Source organism: Haliotis asinina, chromosome 5 (genome assembly GCF_037392515.1).
Source record: "Haliotis asinina isolate JCU_RB_2024 chromosome 5, JCU_Hal_asi_v2, whole genome shotgun sequence".
NCBI classification, from domain to species: Eukaryota; Metazoa; Mollusca; class Gastropoda; order Lepetellida; family Haliotidae; genus Haliotis; species Haliotis asinina.
Genome location: NC_090284.1, coordinates 72083345 through 72110604, shown reverse-complemented (window position 1 = coordinate 72110604; position 27260 = coordinate 72083345). Strand labels below are relative to the sequence as shown.

Here is a 27260-nt window from a genome sequence, read left to right as displayed (position 1 = left end):
AGGGTAAACAAAGAAACAAAGTAGTCAAAACAAAGTAGAGTTGTATGTTATTTATTCCCATTTCCTTACAACTTAGAAAATGTACCACAAATATTGACTCTACTGGATGTACAATGTTCATTTCAAATTCAATGAACATTAAAAAAAATGATAATCAGTGAATTTGTAAAAAGATATGTTTTTATACAAAAAAGTAAAACTCATCAGTGATGATACAAAGATGACTGAGATTGTATGAGACATGGCTACTAGATCTGTAACGACTGAGACTACTTCAACTTGATTTTATGTCATATAAACTATACATTCATTTGGGAAATGACTTCAAATTAGACAATTCAAGCAAAAAAAGGTTGGTTGCAATAGACTATCGCTATCTCCCTCACTAGTCACCCCTAATGGAATATCCTAGGTAGGGCCTCTGGTGATTCATGTCTGGCATTGCTCCATAACAACCAGTGTGTCTAAGTATCGAAGTTGCTAGGTGAAGCTTAATGATGCCAATCAATGGGCTGTCTATCCAAAAAACTGATCATATAAAAACGGCAGTCAGGTAACCATGTCAGGACATTTGGAAAATATTCTAAATATTTCAAGCAGGAATTATACTTTCATAAAAAGCTTTTTGTCAAACATCCACCCCTACCCAACATAAAATCTTGAAATAGAACAGAAACACCTTCAGAGAAGTACCCTCTTATATTGTACAAAAGATAATATAAAACATAAAGTTTAATATGACAGTAGAGTTTTGTTATCTGCCGTCATCAAGTGTACTACAAGATTTTAAGACTGACTATGTAAACTCCCCATTCTACTCTATTGATAAACGTGGGAAGTACAACCACAAGTGCACAAGAATAATATGAAACCATTTACTGTGTCTTTTCAGAACTCTAATTTGGCATTCAGCATCAAATATAAGATCCTGGCAACTGATATCAACATGATTAAGGACATACACTTACTTCATTACTTCAAAGTACACAAATGGGTATAGATTCATAGGTAAACCTTTATATCATATTCAAAAACCTCACCAAAATCACCATAGCAAAATATTATTTTGTCTCAATAACAAAGAAGTGCCTATTTGTCTGATGGAAACAAACAGCACTATTTGTAAAACTACCTGAGTAAGCTGTCACTGTCTTGGGGAGAATCTGTCTTTGCCACATGGCACATGTACCCCCAAAATATGTTAAACATTACAACGTAAGTGATGCTGGCTTCATGTGGACCTTTAAAACTAGTCCCCGACGTGAATACAAACTGACACAGTTCTAAAACCTACAGCTAATGTTTTTTATTGCTAAAACTTTATAAGTGATAAAAAAAATTGTTGATGTAAAATGCACTATTTCACCAAGTTAATGTATGGCACAATCGCAAAGATGAAATCCATAAGCACTAAGAGATAACATATATAACACATTTAACAAGTTACCCGCAGCATGCAATAACCTATCTGCACATTTGTAAACATAAGATATCTACATGATATCATTGGTAGCATATTTCATCAATATATATATATATATCAATGGTCAGGCAACAATGGGGTGTGTGTGTGCAAGGATAATCTGTGTGCCGATGTGAACACGTATGAAATGATGTTCATACGTTGCTGTAGCTGCCAGAATGATGTCGTTGTCAAATAAAATGTTGTATGTGTGGATGTTGATGTTGATGTTGATGTAGATGTTGTACCGGTATACATTCAATATACACATGAAAATCACTTGGGACATTTCAAATGTAAATCTTGCATATTGTAATATTAAAGTAAGTCAAATACACCATGCACCAAAATTCTTTATTTCTATTGTTACTAATGCAGGCTATGAAATTCTCAATGTTGATTGAAGCGGACAGCAGCCAGTTCTGTGTTCAATTTCATGTGTTTTCCTTAATAACAACCTTTCCATACAGTAACTGGATATCTCTGATGGCAGTGGAGCAGCTGAGAGACATGGCCATTGTGTTAGATGTTGTACCTGTGAGTGGTTATGATGTAATGGTTTATATACAAATATGTCAGAATACAATGTAACAAGATATGCTGCCTCTAATAAAGTATGTACATCAACTGAGAGATGCGTATGTGGATATTGTAATTTCCTCTATAGTGAAATGAAATCTGCCCAGTTCCTACATCTATGGTGTGAGTGGTAATGAAATGCATGCCCTGTCTCTACACAAATACTATTTACAATCATAAAGAGTGTACAACAAAAATTTCATAAAAAAGCATCATTAATCAGAGCCCACATAATACAAATAATGAGGATGGCAAGCTGATAAAGAGAACAGACAATCTTGTCGGTGAGGAGTGTACATTCAGGGTAATATGGAGTCCACAAACAAGTGAATCATATTTGGGTGGCCAATATTCACAATTATGAACAACATGAGAAATATATCAAATATCAATAACTAAGTAAAGACCATGTGATAAGTACATCTATCTACAAAGACATAGGGTGATATAAGAAATCATCCTACAGGACAGAATAGCACATTTAGCTGCCAGCAGCTTGAGAGAGACAGACATTGATATAAACAGAACACAGACAGATACAGATGGGATACGTAAAGCTCTTAATATACTTTCAGATATATACAGATGTCTGTCTGACTAAAATCTTATTCTTAGAGCCCTAATGGCAGCCAGTTAGGCACTCCTGCCATATGTGTGTGAATGTACACACTGTAGGAGGCACACTTTGATCTAAATTATACTGGACAAAATAAGTTAGGGATAATGGTATTTTTATGACTGATATTTTATCAGTATGTCTGCAAATAAATACATCACTATTTAAAATTTACGTATATCCCTAACTATTTTTGACCAGTATAATTCTTGACAGTATTAAGAACTACAGCTGTAGAAGTAAAATTTACATGTATGTGATGTCTAAACAGCATGACCAGCATGTCCCTCAGAAGAGGTGTCTGTGAAGGTTATATCATCAAGGAATTCTCTGTATATAATTATGTAATGAGATGGAGGAGAATACATGCATCTCAATCCAAACTGAGAAAAATATTGTTCTTAATCATCACTTTGATCTGTTTTCAGGCAGTGAATATATATTAAGGAAAAATAATAGTGAATATTTTATTTGGGGAAAATATATTTGTGATGAGTACATGATACAACAAAACCTTATTTCTCTATCCTAGGCCACAAAGACAATCTCCCAGTCTCTGACGTTGTCCCGGCAGATGGGGCACCTGTTCCCGATGAAGCGTGGGGCACACTGAGTCCCGCAGCACACATGTCGACATGGACGGAACAGACACTGCGCCTCCTCACCCAGACACACCTTACAGCGACGGTCATTAGGAACAGCAGGGGTTGCTGGGACAACAGGATCAGCATTTGCAACTGGAACAACAGCGTTGTTGTTGACATTGACTGGCTCGTTGTTTTCAATGTTGTTAGCTGCAGAGTCAAATAGCAATGGATCTTTAAGCAGGTAGTGAGATACAAGTACAACTGTGAGAACTTTAACCCATTGTGTCATGTATAACACCAAGGAGTTTTATCCCCTAAATATACACTTACAGACCATATTTTCAGGTCTTCCTAAGCAGTACAGGTACAGAATCTTAGTGGAAGTTTACTATTCCTTGTATGCTACCCTAAACAATACATAACATAAAATATCACACACTACTTCTGAACACTTTCAAAATGGCATTGATGTATAACCTCAGCAGGGTGACATCCACTAAAAAAAAATCAACCGACCACTGGAATGAATCTCACTTGTGATGTGATATAAGTGAGACATACAGTAGCTTAAACAATCAAACAAACCTTGCAGAAGCTGCCTCAGTCTCTCCAGCTCCTCAGCCTGTCTCCTCATCTCTTCATCCTTCCTCCTGTTCTCCTCGGCCTGTCTCCTGTTCTCCTCAGCCAGACTGTCCAGTGCCCTCTGTTTCCTGTCCAGTTCCTCATCCTTGTGTCCCAGCTGGTCAGCCTGGTCCTGCAGCTGGAGGTCCTTGTCCTGCAGCTGGATGTCCTTGTCCTGCACCACCTGGACCTGTCTCTGGATGACCATGGCCTGGCCCTGCAGCCTGTCTGTCAGTGTCCTGTTGTGCTCCTGCAGGTCCCTCACCTCACACCGTCGCTGTGCCTGTTCCCGACTCAGCTCTGTGTGGTACTCCTCCTGTGTCCGCTCCATCTCCTCTTTATTCCTCGCTATCTCATGGTTCTTCTGCTGGAGGGCCTCACTCTGTCTGATGAGACTCATGTAGTTTGTGTAAATTGTCTCCCTTTGTTTCTGCAGCTGGGAGAAGTTGGCGTCCGATGCACGCAGTGTGCCCAGGAGGAGTGCATCGTTAGGGTAAAACCCACCTATGTAGATGTAGAGAGGACAGGTGCATGAGGATACAGTGAGGGGGCTTCATTACCAAACTGGTTGAAAGTTGTAACACTTGTTTCGTAAAAGTGGATTAAATCCTCATGCGACTTCATGAACATAACACATTAAACGGAGATAATTTGTATTTTAAAAGGGTATTTGGACCTGTTTCATAAACATGAACGACTACTTTGATACTACTTATTGGCAGCATATAGAGTTCATTTTGCAATGTTACAAGCAGCATATTCCAACATGAGCTCAATACACTCACGGGACAAGATAAAGAATTTGAGAACGGCTTGACGGATTTGCTGAATGTCATACTGACATGCCAGAGCTGCCTTGATGGCCACCATGTCCAGACTCGGTCGTAGCGGGGAGTGCAAGGCTGGCGTGTCTGGGTGGCTGCACTGGTCTGTGAACAAACAGAGACATGCTCATTAAACATGTTAAAGGAGTTTTTAACCCAGCGTGGTCTGAAAGGTATACTTAAAGTCACACAGTTAATAAAAAATGGAGTTCTCCCTTTATCACTTATATATTCTAGATATAGAGATTTAAACATGATGTCTATACTAAACACTAAACATCCTTAGACTGCACTATTTTGTAACAATAGGAGATCTAAACATCATGTCTATGCTGAACACTAAACGTCTCTAGACTGCATCATTTTGTAACATCACTGAACTAGTGATAGGAAATAAAATTTCAGCATCAAGTATGATCTACACTGACAGTCACTTTTGTATCTAACTCATTTTACTTTGCACTATGAATGTACAAATATTTCCTGAGAATTATTTCCTTACAAGTGATCAAAGACCTACCTCAGTTAGCAAAGTAGCTAGAAGATGAAACAGATATCAGTATCTGTCCTTGGCTGGAACATGTTACAAATCTACCCAGTATGTCTAATTACTATGTAATACAGCAGACTCTGTGTACCACCTACCTTCATTTGTGTCAGTCTCTGCCAGAGCCTGGAAAAGACAGAAATCAATATGCAAAAGACACAAAAAAAACCCCAAAACACAAGAGTCATCAGAAGATGACATATCCCCCTGGCCCCAACATATTTGAAAGGACAAATCATCTGACAGTTACTTAATGTCTGTTTGCACTAAGTTTAAATTGTTTCCATGGAATTCCTGAAAAATATAAATGCCATATATCTGTAAACAGCTGAAGGCACTACTTCAAGATCTGTCTCATATATGTGCCAAGATCTGTTGAAAGATATGAAATACTTTTCGAGTTGGGCTCTGGCAATGAATCCCATTCGTCCATTTTGAGACTAAGTCCGAATTGTTTCCACGGAAACCAGGGAAAAGAAAATGCCAAACCTTCATAAATAGCAAAAGGCATGACTTTGTAGTCTGCCTCAAATATCTGCCTGGTTTTGCAGAAAATTATTGAACAGTTTTATAGTTCTGCTCCGGAAACGAAGCCCATCTGTCCATTTTGAAACCAAGTCTGAAACGTTTCCAGGGAAACCGAGAAAATAAGAAATCGCAAAAACCTGTAAATACCAAAAGGCACCACTTTGGGGTCTGCAACACATATCTCACAAGTTATACAGACAGATATTAAGAAGTTTTTGAGTTCTACTCCAGAAACAAAACACCCCCCCTCACTTTTGAGACTAAGTCCCAAACGTTTCCATGGAAACCAAGAAAATAAGAAAACACAAAAACCTGTACATAGCAAAAGGCACCACTTTAGGTTCTGATTGAATATCAACCATGTTTTGCAGAAAAATATTGAACGTTTTTTGAGTTCTGCTCCGGAAACAAAGCCCACCCCACTAACACCAAAATGTTCCATGGAAAATAAAAAAAATTAGAAATGCCAAAAATCTGTAAATAGCAAAATGCACAACCATAGGTTCAGATTATTATATCTATCGTGTTTGGTCTAAAAATATTGAACGGTTTCTGAGTTATGCTCTAGTAGTATAGGGAATGACAGTTCTGGACCACTTTCAAGAAATGTCTCTACAAAGCCTTATTTACTAAATAAGGCTTTGGTTGGGTCATTAGCTCTTGCTACTATTACCCCTACTACAAAAAGGTTGGCGTGCCTATTACCGTGTATTGGTTGGAGGTAACACTGTGCCATACGGTACGATTAATAATTCTTCTCTTACAAACCCCCTACCCGGCCCACCCCTCAAGTAGTACAAGTTAGGTTCGTCGGCTTTCATATCCACTTTATCTATGTTGTAAGTTTTGACTGACCATATAGGATCGGTGGCTCGCTTACGGTTATCGCCCTCGTGTTCCCCTACTACTTAACGTCTGTGCCTATGTCATGTTTATATCGATGAAACAGTTTAACGTGAACCGCCTACGATCTCTTTGGTGTTCATAATAAAGGCTTGCTGGGCTTTTTGTATCCCCTGTTCTATGTACTTTTTTTTCTCGTCCTCGCTGATAGCAGACTTACGAGACTTGGATCGAATATCTTGTTTCATTCCGTTATATTTTTTGAGTTCAGAGAGGATTGAACGAAACTCCTCTTCTGAGATCTTACTGTCAGAGAGTGCCGTGGAAATTCGCTCACTCACTGTGTTCAGCTTTGCTTCGGCCAGAACCCTGATCTCGTCATGTTTCAATGCCTTACGATTAAGTCTGCGTGATACTAACTTAAGCGCCAACCCTGCCAACCCTGCCACCCCAGCTGTTATTTCAATACCTAGCACTATAGGTGCGGCCACGATGGTAGCTAACAACCCAACGCCTGCCGCCCCTAGTCCCATGCTGGTTGCCATAAGGGTAGTGTCAGCCCCGTCCACGATATTGAAAGCTCTATTATATTTTTTACATAGTGCTTTCCGCGTGTCACGGTCTTGTTCTAGTTGACGTTTCACATCACATAACTGCCTCAAGCGGAACCCATCTACGGTTTCCAGCGTCTTCGCTACTTCCTCTACGACTGGGTACAGACCCATCTATAATATATATTTTGAAAAATATTTTAATTGGGTTTCAGTTAATATTTCACGAATGAATTTGAAGCCTACAAGGGATAGATCATAATTAATGATAATAGGTGTGAAGCCAATAGACTTTTCTGTTGTAATAAAAACCCCAGGGAGGCTTATGAAGCGGTTTATAGGACCCCCCGGGTTATTCCGTTGTATAACAATACGGCAATATTGACCTATGTGTTCGTTATACCAGTGTATTGTCAACCCGGGTAAAATTTGGCGTCCTTTCGAGGAGTTTTCCTGGTTAAAATACGTAAAGACGACTTCTATGATGATTGTGTAGAGGTAGTTTATTTGATCAAGATGCTCCTTGGGTAAAAAAAACTTACTGCTAAATGTTAATTTACTTTCTGTGTCAGAACTTAACCCACTTTTTTCTCCAATACGAGAATCTATCGAGACTGTTGCTTTATTTTCCGTAATGAAATCCCCGGGCCAGATACCGTTATTCCTAATCTTAGAGATGTACCCCCACTTTTCTTCTTTTAATGTGATATAAGGTGAGGTGATTGTTAAGTTGAGCAGCCATTTAGGCTCTTTTAAATCTGATAACGACACCCGTCTGTACACGTTGTCTTTGAAGTGCAGGATGTATAATTCATCTTCCTCACCAGGCTGATCGAAGCCCTCCGTGTCTCCTAGGTCGTTAAGCGTAGTGTTGGGACGATGACTGGTCATTATTATACTATTACGATACAATTTCCAACTGGTTTTTTGATAATAATTCAGGGGTTAACTTCATACCCATGAAGTGTATGTTGTCAGGCAGGAAGATCTTGGTTAGTGATATCTTGTTTTCCACGATCACGTTGACCCCCTCCATACTGGTGTCGGCTCCAACACCCACCCGCACGTAAACGTTGCAAACTTGATACTGGTGTCGTTTCACCCACCCGAGTTTGATTCCCTTCACGATCTCGACATCATTCCCCGATGGTTCCCCTAGGTAGACTTTGATGATCAGTGTTGAGTTTGCCGGTAGACTCTCTAGTATCTTGACCACGCCTTCGAATTCAGACACCAACTGCAATGTCACGTTTTGTATGGCCGGTTTACTCGATAGCATGTGGGCTGCCATAGTGTTGACTGGGCTGACGACTACGCTACGTCTCTGAGTTGGGACATAAGCCACGAGCAGGGTTCCATTGTTCACGACTTTGTTTAGGTGGTTGTCTTTGTTATCCGTAAACACGTAAGGGGAGACGAGTCTAATATTGAGAAACCAGTCGTCGTTATCGGGTAACAACACCCACTTGTTATCTTCGGTGAAGACGAGTATATATGGTTTGTTTTGGACGACGGTAGTGCTCTCAACATCGTCTAAGTCGAACAGTTTACCACCGAACGATGGGTATATTATCCAATTATTATCACCGGTGTTGACAAGGGCGTACTTAGTGTTGACTGTTGCTCTTGTGGTATCTATCATATCACTTAGGGTTCCACCGGAGGGGATTTCAACGCGTTTGTAAATGTTGTTTTTCAGTTGCAAGGCGTACGATTTACCATCTACTCCGGGAGCGTCGAAACCGCGCGTGTCTCCGAGGTCGGAGATCCCGATATTGACGCATTTTTTCACTCCGGGCCCTTGTGCGCTGGTCATTTTACATGAAGCGTTAAGCTGAGGTATCCTATATTTACAGGATTATGATTTATATCTAACACCGATATTGTCAGCTCAGGTATGTTGCCCTGGGTTAATCTCTTATACTGCCGTGGTGAAAATGACTCGGTTCTACCGTCGTTGAATTTCTCAGTTTTCACCGGCACTGCTCTCAGTATAGTGGAAGGGTGACCTCCTTGAATGTTGTACGTTGTGCTCACCTGACCGAGATGAATGTACAGCTCTCGGTACGGTACTAGATCGGGTACCTTCGTGCCTGTGACGGTTGTTGTTGGTTTTATCTCGTCAGGAGACATACCGAGTATCCTAGCTAATGGTCGGCCGAGCCTCAAGGAGGTTCTTCCGTTGTTGATTAACACCACTGTACCGTTTGAGTCGTTCATCGCAGAGTGCGAGTTGACCTGACGTGTTATCGATCGCGTGCGTCAGCTGAACGGCCTCACCGCTCGTTATCCCTGGAAGTGTTATGTACATATTATAATATATGAATTATATATTATAATATGGATTTAGCACACTTGAAAATCGTGGTGAATGCAGATGGTACGGGGTTTAAAACAACCTTTATTAATATCTTTGAAAACTATGTCGTGTCCGTTAATAACGCGCAGGCGGTGGTAAACTGGAATCAAAACCCAATGCAGTTTTGGCAGAACCAACTCAACTTTGCTGTGTGGTGTGTGACGACAGGGTCGGGTGTGACACCAGACTACGGTATAGATGAACTGAGTAAGGCGGTTATTTTGTTTCATATTTATTATCAAACGAGACGAATATTGAAGGAAATAAGTGCTCCTCTTCCCCAAGATAAAGCGTGGAGTATGACGAATAACCCCTATGATAGGCGCGCTTATGAACGTGTTTGTGGGGAGTTTGAGATTCCAACGAATAAAGACTTTCGCCTTCCTGGTGTGAACCATGGTCTCGGTATAGTTCTCGTGTACTTCTACAGGTCCGGAACATATTATGCCGGTTCTAAAGATGGTTCATACAACCCAAACCGGCATACATTTACAGGCCCCACAACGAATGAAAAGATCCATGTCAGCTGTATAAAGCAAACCAGTCCTGATGCAGCCACAGCCTGGACTAAAATGATCTCAAAAACATCGAAAGGATTCACTCGTGCTGGTACAATACGCTTGAACGACTCGATTCGAACGTACGTGTGGGCGCTGTTGGGTGCGCAGTCGATGACGCGTTCCAACATCCTCGGTAAGGGAACTGCTTACGACGCTCAGACACAGGTTCCAACGTTGAGGATGCTATCAATTCTCCAGTTGATCTCCCGCGGGCCATCGACCGTTACCAAAACGTGTTAGAATACGCCAGATCGAAAGTCAATTACGTGTTCGGCGTGGGGTTGTACATGGCTCCGAGTGATATGCAACTGAGAATAAAAAAAGTGGTGGGTTATAACAACAAAATAGTCATAGCCACGGCGGACCAAAAGTTGGGTATCAACCCCGATATTAACACCCCCTATATCCCACACATCCCACCACGTGAAAAGGGTATAGTGGCGCCACCTCCGGAGCCTAAAATTCAACCAACACCACACCCCCATATTCATGTGGGGGTACCCCCCTATCAGCAGCATATTGATAATAAAACAGCCCTAGTGGTTGGTGGGGTAACTTTGGGACTTATTTGGTTAAAGATTTCTTAGCCGCTACGTACACCAGACCCGCCATGGCGACGATGGCTGCCCACAGGTTTTGACTGAGCCACATGGCAGTTTTAGACAGAGCGCCCAACAACCACGAGACGATGCTACCCAGGATGCCGGGAAGGGCTTCGCCGGCTTTACCAGCCAGTTTAGCTAGGCCTTCCCCGAGTTTTTTTATCCAGTCTTTAACACCACCGCCTGTGGGAGTGGGAGTTCCCCCGCCGGCAGGTGTGGGGGTTCCCCCCACCAGTGACACCACCAGGGTTGATATGATGAAACCCAATGCAGTCAGAATGCTGGCGATGGTGATCCCTTGCTCCCGGAACAATATCCGAATCCTGTTGGCTAAAGTTGTATCCTCATTCAGTATTCTATCGATTGTTTCCCGAATGCGACTGATCTGGGATCGAAGCTGTTCACGATTCGAGGAAGCGGCTTCCAATCGTGTACGTCTCTCGTCTTCTAAATCGCGTAGTCGTTCATTGATACGGCGCTTCATATCATCGTTTTCAGTTTCGTTGAGTTTGGTTTTTTCCCTAGCGATGTGCTCATCGATTTCGTTCAGTTTCCCCATGTTGTTCACGAGTTCTCCACGCACTTCGTCTAAGCCGTGCAGTTCCCTTACCGGAAAGTCAAACCCCGGTAACGGTTTGTCCCAGTAGGTGCTCAACAGTTTTTCTATGCTGTCCGTGGCTTCTGTAGCACGCTGTGGTGTCATTTCATCTCTAATGGTGAGGTGGGATCTGGTAGCTTGCAGATCTTCTTTAACGGCCTTAGGTATTGCACCACCATAATCATTCATGTTTAGATTTTTACGGATAAATTCGACACCATGGCGGCTGGCTAGAGTTGACAAGGCCAGTGGTTTTTTATTGCTCTTGTTAAAGAGGTCAACCCCTGGGTCAGACTTAAGGCGTAGAACACCCTTTGTATCAATAAAAAAATTCTTATGGTATCGACCCTGTGGTTCAACGTAGTTTTTATCTCTTCTTAAACTTTCGTAATAATCATTTACCGTTGTTTCCAAGAGTTCTTGGTTCAATGGTGAACTAGTAAATGAGGTCTCCTGCTCATCGAATGCCTGGGCACTAGCGCCCGGCATCTCCGTCATATCTATGTCTTCATCCATTAGTATTAAAAATATATTTCTTTTATATAACAATGTACGGCAGAAAATTAGATCCTTTCAGAAGATTGAGAGAGCCATTAGGGGCCAGAGCCGTGTGACAGTCGGTGACCATCACCAACAATCCCAGCAAGATAGACCAGAATCAAACTCTGCTGGATAGATTTCCAAACCTTGGTGAGAATGACCTCATTGTACCAGGCACTGTTCGACTGGCGTTCAATATCACGTTGATCTCCAACAACGACAAACGCGAGCTAGTGCGTAACGTGGGTCGAGCTATCATCAAGAAAACGACCGTCAAGATCAGCGGTAACGAGGTGCTGAGCATCGACGACAGCGACGTGTTTCACTGCTACAAGGATCTCTGGAAAAGCGAGGGAGAACGAGTCAATGATGTGTACCAGGGTATCAGCAAATCAACCCGGGCGCGCATAGGGTATGTCTTCACGCAAGACCAGCAAGACAAGCTATCGGACGGTGAAAAGGCCATCGCTCGAGCATACGGGAATCGATTCTGCGTGCCGCTCGACTTCGAGTTGCTCACGGGACACGCGCCGTTTTACCAGGCCGCGCTGGGTGATAGGCTCGAATACGAGCTCACGTTTAACGATTATAGCAAAGTAGTGCGTACGCCGAACGGTGATGAGGCCAGTTATGCCATAGACAACATCTCTCTGGAGTTCGACATGGTCACTAGCCCGGAGCTGGCCAGGCAGGTTCGAAGCCAGTACTCTGGGAAGATGGCTATCCTGTACGATCGCGTACTGAGGCATAGATCAGTCGTGCGAGATAAGAGCGACACTGTGTGGAATATCAACCTGAACGTGCCGGCGCGATCGATGAAAGGTATTCTGGTCGTCCCCGTGGAGGATTACGAGCCATTCCGGAGGGACAGCGAGAAGTTTATCAACCCCGAGATTGAAAAGGTGGAAGTGACTATCGAGGGCGTGCCAAACCAGCTGTTCAGTCATGGTATGAGGCCACACCAGCAGTGGGATGAGATAAAAAAGCTACCAGTGGGGGACTACATAACAAAGGACCTGGACCTCGGCTCCGTGCAGATCGGTGAATACCTGACCACCAAGTACGCCCTATGGTTGGACATGCGATCCACGGATGATGATAAACTGCACGGTAGCGGGCGCCGTATAGATAACGGCAGCGAAGGGATAACCATCCAGATTACTAAGAAGGCTCAAACCGCTGGTAAGTTGAAATTATATCTGTACGTTATTATGGACGCGCAACTTAATATAGACAATGGGAGATTCGTGCAAGCCATCTACTAGTGGGGGAGACCCCCAGGGGTACCCACAACTGCCCACTGACCCACACTGCGCCATAGTGTGCGGGCAGACTGGCTGTGGGAAGACCGTTTTCGTGTTGGATATGTTGGAGGGTTACTACAAGGATGTGTTCGATAACATCGTTATCATGTGCCCTACTCTGAGCATGAATAAAACGTACGCGCGACCTTGGGTGATGACGGACCCGGACGTACACAAAATCGACCCTGGAACACGCCTGCAGGACTGGTTGAAAGCTCTTCACGAGAAATTTAAAGGGGAACCGACGCTGTTCATACTGGACGACTGCAGTGCTAATCGCGAGATAACAAAAAAGAGAGACATGCTATCGTACCTGGCCTTCTCCGGCCGGCATGCAAATCACAGCGTCTGGGTGCTAACGCAGAAGTTCAACTCGGTGTTGAAAGACCTCAGGGAGCAGACGCGATGGGTGGCCTTATTTCACTGCAAGGACAGGGATTCGTTCGAGGAGTGTTTGAGAGAGAACGATGTGATGAGTAAATTAGAACGGGAACGGGTGAAGAAACAGCTCGCTGAAACTAAACACGCTAAGCTCGTGCTAAAGACCGACCAACCAGTAGCATATATAGTATGCTAAGCAAAGCTAAGCAAAGCTAAGCAAAGCTAAGCAAAGCTAAGCATATAGCTATGATATTTGAAGTGTTTGTCGTGTGCAACTTAACCTTCATTTCTCTGTGTTTTGTCTGCAGCGGGTATTATATAGTTAAAACTAAATCTTACTTGTTATATTATAAGATGGAGTGTGAGGAATTGCTCGAACAGTTGGTACCTGGGGGTACGGCAGGCCCCACTGGGGGTACGGCAGGCCCCACTGGGGGTGTGGGGGATTCCCCCAAGCGAGAGAAACTGGTGGCGTTGGCTGTTGGCGGCAAAGCCAAACATTACTTTGGAGACTACACTCCGGATAAAATTCACAAAATGTCAGCCGAAGAAATCGATAAGCTGTACGCTAGATACGAGTCCCGGCTCGGAGCAGAAATGACAAAGACAATAGGATCGGCTATGACCCAGATATACACTGGTATTGTATCACACTTCCTTCCCATTCCACCAGAGCGTGGACTTTACCTGTGGGAGGACCTCGAGAAAGACCCTTTTATCGAACACGCCGTGAGCTCTATCAGCTGCGGGCTGTACCACAAATATGGTATGTTGTTGGCTCCAGTGACGGCGGCGATTATCACGGCAAAACATTGTCAATTTGAGAGAAAGAATAATATTAATAGTATAGATGGATGCTGCACAGGAGGTACCCCCAACAGTGGAGGAGACCCCTTCACAGGAACCAGTGAGGGAAGTGACCAGGCAGAAGAATCCTAAGAGAGTAGCTGCCGGTAAAAAACGGTGGTGTAACCAACATAAAGTGACCAACCCAACCCGACTGTTGTTGGCTGTAGGCGTAACTGCTGCCGTGGTTATAACATGGTTATACGTGGGGGTACCCTCCCACAGTGAGCCACCACCCAACAGTGAGGTAACCCCCAACAGTGGGGGTGTGGGGGTATCCCCCACTATTGACCCGCATATCATGTTATAATTTAAATATTTTTATATCATATACATAATGTCTGAGGGGAAAACGTTCGTCAACGACGCATACCACGCCACAGTGGTCGCCAGTCTAGCCGTAGGGTACGCTCGGTTGACTAAAATGGTGCTTAAACAACCAACTATCAAGCTAGATTTCAACCTGCAGGATATGGGTATGCTCATAATGAACCTTGGTATGGCGATGGCCACAAAAGACATCCTAGTAAAACAAGGAATAATACCTGATAATATAATGAAATAAATATAGGGATGGCCACGATAGCTATGATGGTCGGTGGGGCGTTAGTGAATGCCCTGGCATTTTCCGGGAGTAATTTCCTCTTCTCGAAACTACGAGATGATCACGCGGCTGAAATACAGGAAGAAAGGAAGCGACACGATCTCGCTACTGAGAAATTACAAAGAGCACAGGACGAGTACGTTAAAAAACGCCTCCAGAGGATCGATTTAATTAACGAACAACTCAAGCGTGAAAACCATGCCATTAAAACATTCAACGATGTCGATGAAGCAATGAAAGAATACTACCTACTAACTGGTAAACAATTGGAACCGCTCAATAAACCCACACTCGCTCAGTACTACACACCATCCAAGGGACAAATGAATCGTGAACTGGGCTTCATAGTGTTGGGTATAGCAGCTACTGCGTTGGTTGCGAAGCAATTAAATTAAAATACCTATATAAGTAAACATGAGACCCGCTCCATACCGATGCGAATATATACTTATGGGGAAGACCGAGGCCTGTGGTAGGAAATGCAGGAATCAGGGGTTCTGTTGTTTCCATATGGGAAGTCCTAACTACACGTGTTCTGTGTGTGGTATCGGGGTTAAAGGACACTACTGTCTATGTAAAGCTCACGGAGCGAACGTAGTCAGACATCAACTCATCTACGAGAATAAAAAAGGCTACATAAAAGAACGTAGGCGACTGCTCAAGATAGCCACTTAAGGGTTACCTCCCCTTACTGTGAACCAATTAGACATTGGTTCTCTTAGGTGTAAACACGATGTCTACTGTAAGCGAGCTCAAGCGGGTCGCAAAACAGAGAGGTGTGATCGGGTATTCTCGAATGCGGAAGTCAGCATTGTTGAGATTACTAGGTTTAGAAGCCCCTCCTACAGTAAAACAATTAAAAGCTCAAGCAAAACAGCTTGGATACACGGGTTATTCAAACCTGGGGAGAGCCGGGTTAACCGCATTGTTATCACATGCCCCCGTAGCAAAACCTCTCACTGTAAAACAACTGAAAGTCGAGGCACACGATTTGGGTTTAGGCGGGTATTCCCGTATGAGAAAACCACAGCTTGTAGAATTATTACGACAGAATAGAGCTATTGACCTACAGTTCGTGCGCACTGAGCGCGCTGTAGGCAACTATTTGAGAGGTTGGCGCATGCACGTTGATAGAAACATAGACATTACAGATATCAAGCCTCTGATAGCTGATAAGGTCAACCAGGAACTAAATAACCTAGGAAGTATCAAGTTTCAGATCACAGTGAAAAGGTCGCTCGATAAGCAGGTTGGGAGTACCACTGAGTATGTTCAGCCTTACTTCCGAGGTCAACAAGAGGTCGCCACACATACAGAGACCATTGACGCATCAATCGATACCAGTTTTCAGCAGATACGAGAATACCTAGAACGCTACACACACTTGGGGTCCGGGTGGGCTGTAGATAAAATCGATAATGTCTATCTAGACATAGCTAACTACGTGCCGTTCAGAGGCGGGTCATACCTAGCCTTGCCTCCCTACTATAGGAATAAACATGCCATAGTAAACGTTAAGAATAGAGGAAACGATTGCCCGAGGTTAGCTATCAGGTCAGCCTTATTTCCAGCTGGCACTCATTCAGATAGGCTTTCTAGCTATCCCCAAGACGATGGGCTCAACTGGGATGGTATAGATGAACCCACCCCCATATCCCAGATCACTAAAGTAGAAAAACAGAATAATCTGGCTATAAATGTCTTTGGGCACGAAGGTAACACAACAATAGTACACAGGGTCAGCCCGGTGAAGGATCGCCAAGTTATCAATATATTCATGATCCAACTAGGTGAAAAGTATCACTACACGTGGATAAAACATCTCAGCCGGTTGTTGCACGACCAGTCGAAACACGATGGGGAAAAACACTTTTGTGTACGATGCCTACATGGCTTCACCCGAGCTGATTTATTAGAATCCCACCGGGATGATTGTCAAGGTGTGGGGCAGACGGCCATACGAGTCGACATGCCTAAGGAAGGTGACAATATCCTAAAATTCAGTAACCACAAGAATCAAATGTCTGTGCCTTATATTATATACGCCGACTTCGAAGCCTTAGTTGTGGGGGATACCCCCAGTGGTGCCGCCGGCGAGGCTCCCTTCACCCACAAAACACAAGAGCATAAAGCCTGTTCGTTTGGATACATTGTCGTCCGTTGTGACGGGGAAACGAAAGCTCCGGTAGTGTATAGGGGGCCTGACGCGGCTGAAAGGTTTCTAAAGTGTTTGCAGGAGGAAGAAAAAATTATTAGGAATGCATTGTATAAAATCGCTCCCATGCGTCTGACCCGAGTCGACAGGCTAGCCCACGCTAGTAGCACTAACTGTCACGTGTGTGAATCACCACTTAACGGTGATTCGGTGAGAGATCACTGTCACATAACTGGTAAGTATAGAGGCGCCGCTCACAACGCGTGCAACCTCAAGCTTAAAATCAACCCTAAGACAATAAACATCCCCGTTGTCTTTCACAACTTGAGAGGGTACGACTCACACTTGATCATGCAGGCCATCGCGAAAATCGATGGTAATATAACGTGCATCCCCAACAACATGGAGAGATACATCTCCTTCAGCTTAAACGGACTTAGGTTCATTGACTCGTTTCAGTTCCTCCTGTCGTCACTCGACAGTCTGGTCAAGGCCAACAATACCTTCCCTATCACCGATCGATACACAGACGCCGAGACTAGACCCCTGCTTATGAGGAAGGGTGTGTACCCCTATGAGTACATGGATAGTTGGGCTAAGTTCACCGAGACCAGACTACCCCCTATTGACTGCTTTTATAGCAAGCTGAATGAGGCGTCCGTCTCACGAGATGATTACTCGCACGCGACTAACGTATGGAATAAACTGGGTTGTAAGAACCTGGGTGATTATCATGACCTGTACTTGAGGACAGATATACTGCTGTTAGCCGACGTGTTTGAAACGTTTAGGCGTACATGTTTCAAGCAGTATAAACTCGACCCCGCATGGTATTACACCAGCCCAGGTCTGTCGTGGGACGCCTTGCTTAAAAAGACCGGAGTTAATTTGGAATTGCTCACAGATTACGACATGCACCTATTCATTGAGAAAGGTTTGCGAGGTGGGATTTCCATGGCATCCAAACGATACGCGAAAGCAAATAATCAATACGTGAAAGGTTACGATCCTAACAAACCAACCAATCACATTCTCTACCTCGACGCAAACAACCTGTACGGCTGGGCCATGAGTCAGTATCTACCTACAGGGGGATTCGAATGGGTACCCCACGTTGATGTTATGGGGGTTGCACCAGATTCGAACAAAGGTTATATCCTCGAGGTTGACTTAGAGTATCCCAAGGAATTACACACATCGCACAACAGCTACCCCCTGGCCCCCGAACGTATGAGGGTTAACCCAGACTGGATGTCTGAGTACCAACATAACTTGTCAGGTGGGCGTGTGACAGACGTTGAAAAACTCGTGCCTAACTTAATGAATAAGACCAAGTACATCGTTCACTATCGCAACCTACAGCTGTACCTGTCGTTGGGTATGAGGCTGACCAAAATACACAGGGTGCTCATGTTCGACCAGAGTCCATGGATGGAGCCCTACATCAGAATGAACACAGACCTACGAAAAAAAGCCACCAGTGATTTTGAGAAAAATCTCTACAAGCTCATGAACAACTCGGTGTTTGGTAAGACTATGGAGAACCTGAGGAAACGCGTGACCGTGAAGCTGGTTCGGTTGAGTGAGGAAGACAAGCTCAGGAGATTGATAGCCAGTCCGGCATTCAACCGTAGTAAGATATTCACAGACAACCTGGTTGCCCTACACATGAAGAAAAGTCACATAAAATTCAACCGGCCTGTTTACGTGGGGATGAGCATCCTCGATTTATCCAAACACCTGATGTACGACTTTTACTACAATGAGCTCAAGAAACAGTACGGCGACAGGTGTGAAGTGCTGTACACTGACACGGATTCCCTGCTGATGGAGATTCGAACCGAGGACGTGTACGAGGACATGAAAAAACACCTTGATTTATACGACACCAGCGATTACCCTAAGACCCATGCCATACACAGTACTGTAAATAAAAAGGTCCTAGGTAAGATGAAGGACGAGTGTGCTGGCACGCCCATAGCCGAGTACATAGGGTTGAGACCGAAGATGTACTCCATACTGAAAGCCGACAATAGTGAGATCCGGAAGGCTAAGGGGGTTAAGAAGTATGTGGTGAAACAACACATCAAACACGCCAGATTCAAGGAAGCCCTGTTCAAGACCCGTACCTTTAGGCATAAAATGAACACACTTAGAAGTGATGGACATAAGATATACGGACTGACTATAAACAAGACGTCCCTGTCGCCTATGGACACGAAACGTTGGATAGCTATTGATGGGATAAACACATATGCATATGGACATGAAAAAATTTGAGGCTATTTACTACAGCCCGCGTGGGTACTGGAAAGGAGCTAGCGCAGTAGATAAGCTAGCTAAAATAGCGCGAGTACCCCCGGAGGAAGCCAAAGCGTGGCTTGAAAAACAAGCCCTGTGGCAGATCTATTTGCCGGCACCACGCTACGTGCCTAGAAGGAGGTTCGGTATTAACATACCTAATAACGTTCACCAGGCAGACCTACTGTTCCTACCCCACGACAAGAGGTACAAGTATGCCTTAACCGTAGTGGACGTAGCCAGTCGTTACAAGGAAGCCGAACCCTTGACCACGAAAGATTCGGCCCAGGTAGCCAGAGGATTCGAACGCATATACAAACGCAGTCCGCTGACGTGGCCAACAGAGCTGCAAGTTGACCCCGGACGGGAGTTCATGGGTGCCGTGTCACAACTGCTAGCCAAACACGATACAAAGGTCAGGCGTGGCACGGACGGAGCCCATCGCAGCCAAGCCATAGTTGAGAGATTTAATAGGACTTTGGCTGAGCGCTTGTTCGGCTATCAGTATGCTAGGGAGATGGCCACCCCTGGAAAACGATCGACTGAATGGGTCACGAGGTTACCCAAAGTGGTGTCGGCAATCAACCATGAAGTCACCCGTCTCACCGGTAAGAAACCGGCAGACGCTATCAAACTAAAATCAATAGTTGCAGAGTCGGCCGCTCCATTGCGTGGGAAGGAGAAACAGATACCAGATAGGGCCCTAGTGAGGTATCTATACCAGCCGGGGGAACACGAGGGCGATAACCGTAAGCGAGCCACCGATCCTATATGGTCAGTCAAAACTTACAACATAGATAAAGTGGATATGAAAGCCGACGAACCTAACTTGTACTACTTGAGGGGTGGGCCGGGTAGGGGGTTTGTAAGAGAAGAATTATTAATCGTACCGTACGGCACAGTGTTACCTCCAACCAATACACGGTAATAGGCACGCCAACCTTTTTGTAGTAGGGGTAATAGTAGCAAGAGCTAATGACCCAACCAAAGCCTTATTTAGTAAATAAGGCTTTGTAGAGACATTTCTTGAAAGTGGTCCAGAACTGTCATTCCCTATACTACTGCTCTGGAAACAAAATGATTATGGATGGACGGACAGACGAAGCGTCAACTTCATTCCCCCGCATTACATACCGGGGGGATAAAAACAAGCTGATATTTCTGAGAAGAAAAAGTTGCTCATACTACTTACAAGTGAATATAAAATGAAATGTTAGGTTAGGTCAATTAGAAATTTAGCTGCACTTCGCCATCTTCAACAATTGCTGTGATCACATTGCTCAACACAGCACAAAGACGATCAAACCAATACTTTCACACAGACTTATCATGGTCATAGTGCTATGGCCACTTTGTGGTACAGGGTGCATTTGTTTCTAGATGATCAAATTGTCATTGTTGTAAACCCCTGCTAATTATCCAGGAGAAATGAATTTTATTGATGTTTGATGAAGACTTAATTAAACATGAATGTTAAATAATTGTTGTGTGGCATGTTTATTTATTACATGATCTTTAAAACATCAAGTTCTAAGTGCAACAGTTTTCAAATTCCAACTGGTATCTTTAAAAAACATATGTATACCTGTGGTATATGGTACCTAATGAACAATTCAAATGGCTGGATTAAGAAATCACAATAATGTCTAAAATATATGGTGCACTAAATAACACCATCTGTGCATACAAAGAAATATCTGTTACAGCTTACCTCAGCCTCCTGAGCGTCCAAGATGAAGTTGTCTCCCTTGTACTGCTTGACGTACACACAGTAAGGGGCGTGCTTGGCATGCTGCACCCAAGGGTCTGCCTCTGGGTCCCAATTCCTTAGGCTGCACCCACAGGCAAAGCACACAACCCTATCTGTGTACCCTGAACAAGTGTATAAAGAAAACACATGTAATAATTTTGTGCACTTGCAAAAAGGAAAGGTAGAACGAATCTGTTAAGAGCACTGATCTGAATGGTATGTCAGGTACTGGGAATATCATGAGGGAAGAAACCATTGAGCAATGTAGGCCTCAGATTTCCACTGTGCTGAAGCCCATGAGCACAGATTGTTTATTGGTTATCTGTTGCTTAACATGACACTCAGCACTACTCAGGCTATATGGTGGTGGTCTGTAAATAAGCGAGTGTGGATCAGACAATCCAGTGGTCAACAACATGAACATTGATCCACTCTATTTGGAGATGATGACATGGGTCAACCAAGTCACTTTGCATCCAACGTAACACATACATGTGAACATAGAAATGTACCATGTAATGTATGTAAGGTAGTCGGTACAGTGAACATATAACTGAATATATCAATAATATCTAAGACACTTATAAAAAGAGGCACATAAAACTAAAAAATAGCATACTTTGTTCAACATGTTGTTAACTTTAAAGGCATACAGCAATATGTGTATCTTTGGTTAACATAATCTGAAACTTTGTTAACATTATGTTAGTCCATATGGCTTTTATACCACACAAAGTAACTTACCTGTGAAATAAAACCCTGCACTGCAAAGTTGATCTGCTGTGGGTCTGATTTGTTTAGACCAATACTTGAAAGTCTCGAGTCTGCCCTGTGTTTCCTCAAACTGAGGATGTTTGAACGTGGTATCACCACTTACACACGAGTTGTCAAAAGATTGTTCTAGTTGTTGTGATCTGATCTTATTTTCCAAGTCTCTTGGTATATTCCCAATATCCAGGCACTTCACCAGAGGACAGTTCTTGGACTTCTCACGGTGAAGTGTTGCAGGTTCACCTTCATTATATGACATTTGCAGCGCACAGAACACACATCTAACCACGCCCTCCTCCCTCTCGTACACAAAACCCGACCCTGCCCACTCCTCAGCACGTGGGTGGGTGGGGCTGGGGAAGGTGAGAAGTCTATGACTCTCAAACAACACGGCTCCAGTCTGTCCGTCACCATCAGTCTCACTGTCGGAATTCTCGGGCGTTCTGGGACTATTATAGCAGTCATACACGGTCAGAATACTTTGCTCCTGGGTTCTGACTGTTGTGACATCAGTTGTATCCTCAGTCGACGTCGGTGAGCCCATCTGTAGGCGTCTCCGAACGTTTGTAGGGGCACCTGTTCGGGATCTCCCGGTTGTTCGAGCTGTCAGATGTGCCGGTGTGTGCTTCGCTAAGAAGGCGCAGTCTGGACTAAGGATCCGGTGCACAGCCATCGGTGACTCCCCTGACCAACCTCGGTAGGTCACAGAACACTTGAAACACTTCACCTCATCTCCCCGAGCATTAGGTGGACGAAAAAACCCTGCTTTTGCCAACTTCAGTGGTGAATTATACCTCAACAAAGACGCGTGGTGCCTACCCCCCGGTGATGGGAGAGGGTATTCTTGGAAAGTGGCAAGTCTCCTGAGACTGTCACTCATGACAATGGTGCGATCGGTATCCATGGTATCCAAATAACAATATTTCAAAGCCCAGTGCACTTTAGATTCAGCAGACAAGATCAAAAACTATTGGTAACGCTACCAAAATATCAACAGACGTCGGCCATATTTGTTGTGAGGGATATTCCGCGAAAAGGGAGCTAATCGGATGTGTTCTAAAAATAGATCCACTGTACATGTCATAACACGTTTGACCCATGTTACCATGTGGTATTGGATGTGACAGAGTAAACGCCAAACTGGTAGCAATAAAACATTCTAGCTCCAACTCGGGTGCGAAGTGACCACTTCAAGTATTATTTTATCTTCCTTTGATCATCTTCGCATGTTCTTTTTCTTCCTCCTGCTTGTATTTTCTGTTTTTCACAGATCGAGTAAAATCTTAGTGTAATGAGCTAGCTTTATAGCTAGTGTTATGTTTACTCCAATAATCGCCGTTAACTACAGGTGGTTGTTGATAAAATGAGTGATTGGGTGAGTTTAGTTTTACGCCGCACTCAATATATTCCAGGTGTACGGCGGCGATCTGTAAATAATCGCGTCTGTACCAGACAATCCACTGATCAACATCATGAGGATCGATCTGCGCAATTGGGAACCACCTGATCCCGTTAGTCGCCGCTTACGACAGGTATTGTCGCCATTTATGGTAAGCATGGGTTGCTGAAGGACTATATTCTACCCCGGACCTTCACAGGTCGTTGATAATTCGAAGTTAAGATTGCACTGATATACTTTCCAGCTGCTAGTGTCATATTAATGGATGCACAGTTGTGTATAGTGGGAATGCCAGTACATAGACAAGATATTTTTAACGATTGCTCGATGTTTCACCGACAGCCATCATGAGTCTAACGTGAATCACACTGACAACATCACTACAGACGATGAAGCGCAGTGATATTTAACAGTCGCTTCAGACAGTAAATTTCGACCTGTGTGGATGACTTTTTAGAATTGAACCACTGAATGAGTGTGTTTATATGTTCTGATGATGTACGAAGAAACGCATCCAAATAGCTATAGGTCGAATTGTGCGAACTTCGCTAGAAGCACAGGCAAACTGTAGCGCAAATGGGTTGCAAATGGGTTCTTGCATGCAAGCGAAGCGCGCAAATGTTGGCAACGTACGTCCCTCGCTTCGGTTCGAAAAAAATATTTTTCATGTCAAAATGAAATATCGCCACCATCAAAGGTATACATCCATTTCTTCACTGGATTGTGTTCTAACATTTCTTACCCCGTGTTGAACAATTGCTTACGTGCAATATTTTTATTAAACATTTTAAGCGCAACTCGTGGTATGTCAGACCGTTCTTCGCCTCCATTCCCCCTTCCAGCTCCCGGTACCGCAATACCGGCAATAAGCGATTAAAGAAAGCTTGGTTAAGCTAAGGTCAGTGGTTGATTCTGGGCTTGACGTTCTTGAGCGTTCTCGATAGGGAACAGGACCTGAGAAACAACTGACCAAGGCAGTACCGGAATGTTCGGGAATTATCTTGCTGAAGCGTGGGGTTATGTCCCTGTAATTGAATGAATGGCTGCACTTGAGGTCCATGTGCAAAATACCAGTCATAATATACACCCATTGATTGTGCTTATAATCAGTTTGTTACAATTCATAGTTCTTTGTCGTTAAGGGCTCCTTAACTGCACTAATTAGGACAAGCTAAAGAAATGCTGTCCCGGTTTCCACATCATAATGAACAGGACGGCCATACTTGTCATTAGTCTTGATGGCAGTTGTTTGTTGTATAACGCCACAAAGTGAAAATCAAAAGCATCGATCTACACAACAGTGTCGAGCCTGAAAAGAGTTAGTCACCTCTTGCGAAGAGCCCGAGTTGTTGAAGACCTCGGCTTACCTAGATCAGCACAGGGACTCTGCTTCCACAACATCATCGTCTTGTGTCAGCTGCACTGTACCTGATGATATCGTGCTTCCAAACTAGATGGTGGCATGGGCGGACAAGTTGTCACACGGTTACATCGCTTGACCGTTCCAGGATCCGCTGATCGTGAGTTGCTATTCCGGATTCTTTAAGACTTTTGTTCCGCCATCAACACTGTGCTAACCATGGCTGCAACTTATAGCATTCAGTACGGCACGTAGTGACAGATACCATTAAATGCAGACCAATCATTCAGTGATGGAGACAATGCTAAGCCAAGCATCACTATGAGGGTGAAGCTTTGTATTCGAACTGACGATGAAATAGGACTTATGTTATTTGGTTAACTGCAGTGTGGATAATGAGGAATGAATCTAAACGTTTCACTCTTGCAATTCTTCATACTTCATGCTTGTGTCATTTCGGGCTCAGACATCCATTGCTGACAGACGCAGACAGCAGTGCAAATTACTGTAAAGACAGACATGTTAATAACTTGGTTTTATTCTAATCCGTAGTTTGTTTCACCGACGGGTTTAAGTATTGTACTGTCTGTGACCAGTTCTGAAAATCTATCGTATAAAGAACTATAATTCAAGCTATTTGAAAAATTATCTTGAGAAGCTTAAGAACAACCCATTTATGTCTATACTGCGACACCCTGTATGCTTAACACTGACGAAATATTAGGTAAACGTCTTGCGACACACAAACAAACATCAGTGTTATGTTTTCACTGTCATGAATGGAATGCCTCAAAGCATGGTTAGATTCAACAGTCCATGAGAAAACCGCACTTGACGCATGAAGTTGAGCAATGCAAGACAGGGCTCACAAGCAAGCAAGTCCACGTGGCCAGTAGCGAGTGTGTCCACCTTGTGCATTGATGCAGGCCTGGCACTTTCTCCACAGTTAGACCACTAAATATCGACAAAAGTCCAGGGGAAGATCCTTCCATATCCAAGAAGGGAGTTAGGGTGAGGGTGAGGGTGAGGGTGAGGGTGAGGGTGAGGGTGAGGGTGAGGGTGAGGGTGGAGTTCCCGGGTGCTATTTGCTTTGGTGGCGTCGTAAACATTGGTCCTTTTCATTCGATGACAAATCAAGGGATCTTGGGGGACAGTTACGATACTGTTGTAACAGCTCGAGCAGTGTATGGTGTGGTGTTATCGTGCTGAAACATTTCTCTTTGACTGATTTGTTTTAAAGACGGCAAAGCGGTGATTTACAAAATGTCATCTCGGTACGTCAAGGCATTCACGTTCCCCTCAATCAAACTCCTTGGCATCCATGCTGCAACCTTTTACTACCCACTTTCATCATTCTCCCACCTCCCAAACGTTGACCTGTGCGCCTTTTGACAGGTGCTCTGCCGTCATCTCATTGACGAAGGAAACGTGAAAAATCGGGGAAGAGAAAACGTTCCTATTGTCAGTGTTGTCTGTTCCACGAGAGACCTGACCGTCAGGTAAAACTAACTTGGCACCTTTGCTTTGACGTCGAACTGTTCTAGCAGGGGCACACCACTGTTGCCATGACAGCCAGTAGGTTGAAAGGGCTACTCTGACTGGGACCTGTGGCGTTGTTCGTTGTTCGGCCTCTACGATTGTTTTGCTAAAAACCACGCTTAGTGCAAAAACGGTGTTTCTGTGAACGTTGAAGCAATGCCATGCGGCGAGGTGTCAGAGTGAAGGACACCTGTAGTTCTCAATCTGTGAATTTCCCCAAGACTTGGCATATCGAGCTTGTTCCAGAACGATATGTGGAGATGTTTTCTTACTTCAGTACTTCTTGATATTGCTTTGATCGGAAATGAGTTGAGGCTGGTTGTAGGATCTTCAAAGGTGAACATTGCTGGTCATTACAATTTTACTGAAACATCTCATGCAAATTTCGTGCAGTTCGACCGACGACTGCTTACTTGCGTTTCTTCGAAAAGTTTTTGACACGCTGTTTCTCTGGTTCACGTCCTAAGATTCATTCACAAAATTACCAATAACAAACCCACCCCAATATATGCCTTTGCATTTGGACATGTATTCTTTTCATATTCGTATCTACCGACCTTAATTTTGGTGACAGAGGTCCGTTAACTAGAACAAGAACGACAAATGTCACAGCATGCTTAACGCAATAATGTTATCAATCATGGTGCATGCATCTATTACATGAAGAAGTAACAGTTGACACTGAGCTGACACTTCAATTGTCTGTCGACAACGTATTCCAAGCATGTCGACTGTCTATGTGATATTATCTGAAATACGATCTTGCAGTAATTGCGGCGTTAGTGTTCGTTGGGTCGAGGTACTTCTGCAGTTCTTTTCACGAGATACATATCTATGATATTCAGTATGTAGAGCCTGATACAGCTTTTGAGAAAGGAGAGTGGGGGCGGTGCTCACTCTTGAGAAAGAGGGAACGCACACTTCATGTTCACTCCTTTTAGTTATCATTTATTAAACATTCAGGACAAGAAAGGGGGAGGGGGTGGACGACTGCGCAATCCTGCACCTTCCCCTCCCCACTCCTCTGATTTTG

General features: G+C 43.8%; 1 protein-coding gene across 3 annotated transcripts; it reads right to left on the bottom strand.

Moving 5' to 3' along the window:
* Positions 1-44: 44 nt before the first annotated feature.
* On the bottom strand, positions 45-22946 carry LOC137285204 (baculoviral IAP repeat-containing protein 2-like). 3 transcript variants are annotated; one of them, XM_067817466.1, is made up of 7 exons: positions 21903-22946; positions 21120-21280; positions 5335-5362; positions 4651-4794; positions 4047-4369; positions 3830-4004; positions 45-3451 (listed from the first exon to the last, which is right to left on the bottom strand). In XM_067817466.1, exons 1-7 carry the CDS (start codon positions 22831-22833, stop codon positions 3186-3188), a joined length of 2028 nt encoding a protein of 675 aa, XP_067673567.1. In that variant the 5' UTR covers positions 22834-22946; the 3' UTR covers positions 45-3185. The 3 variants fall into 3 exon arrangements, with proteins under 3 accessions (XP_067673567.1, XP_067673566.1, XP_067673568.1); XM_067817465.1 differs by having other exon boundaries at positions 3109-3451; positions 3830-4369; positions 21903-22922; XM_067817467.1 differs by having other exon boundaries at positions 3109-3451; positions 3830-4369; positions 4708-4794; positions 21903-22922.
* Positions 22947-27260: the final 4314 nt, after the last annotated feature.

What these genes read in the sequence shown, in the direction of transcription:
- LOC137285204 (XM_067817465.1), bottom strand. Translation starts at nt 22,833, where the DNA reads ATGGATACCGATCGCACCATTGTCATGAGTGACAGTCTCAGGAGACTT. An exon ending in TGCAGGGTTTTATTTCACAG is followed by an intron (nt 21,281 to 21,902) that starts GTAAGTTACTTT and finishes ACACTTGTTCAG; the next exon opens with GGTACACAGATAGGGTTGTG. An exon ending in AGAGACTGACACAAATGAAG is followed by an intron (nt 4,795 to 5,334) that starts GTAGGTGGTACA and finishes GTTTGTTCACAG; the next exon opens with ACCAGTGCAGCCACCCAGAC.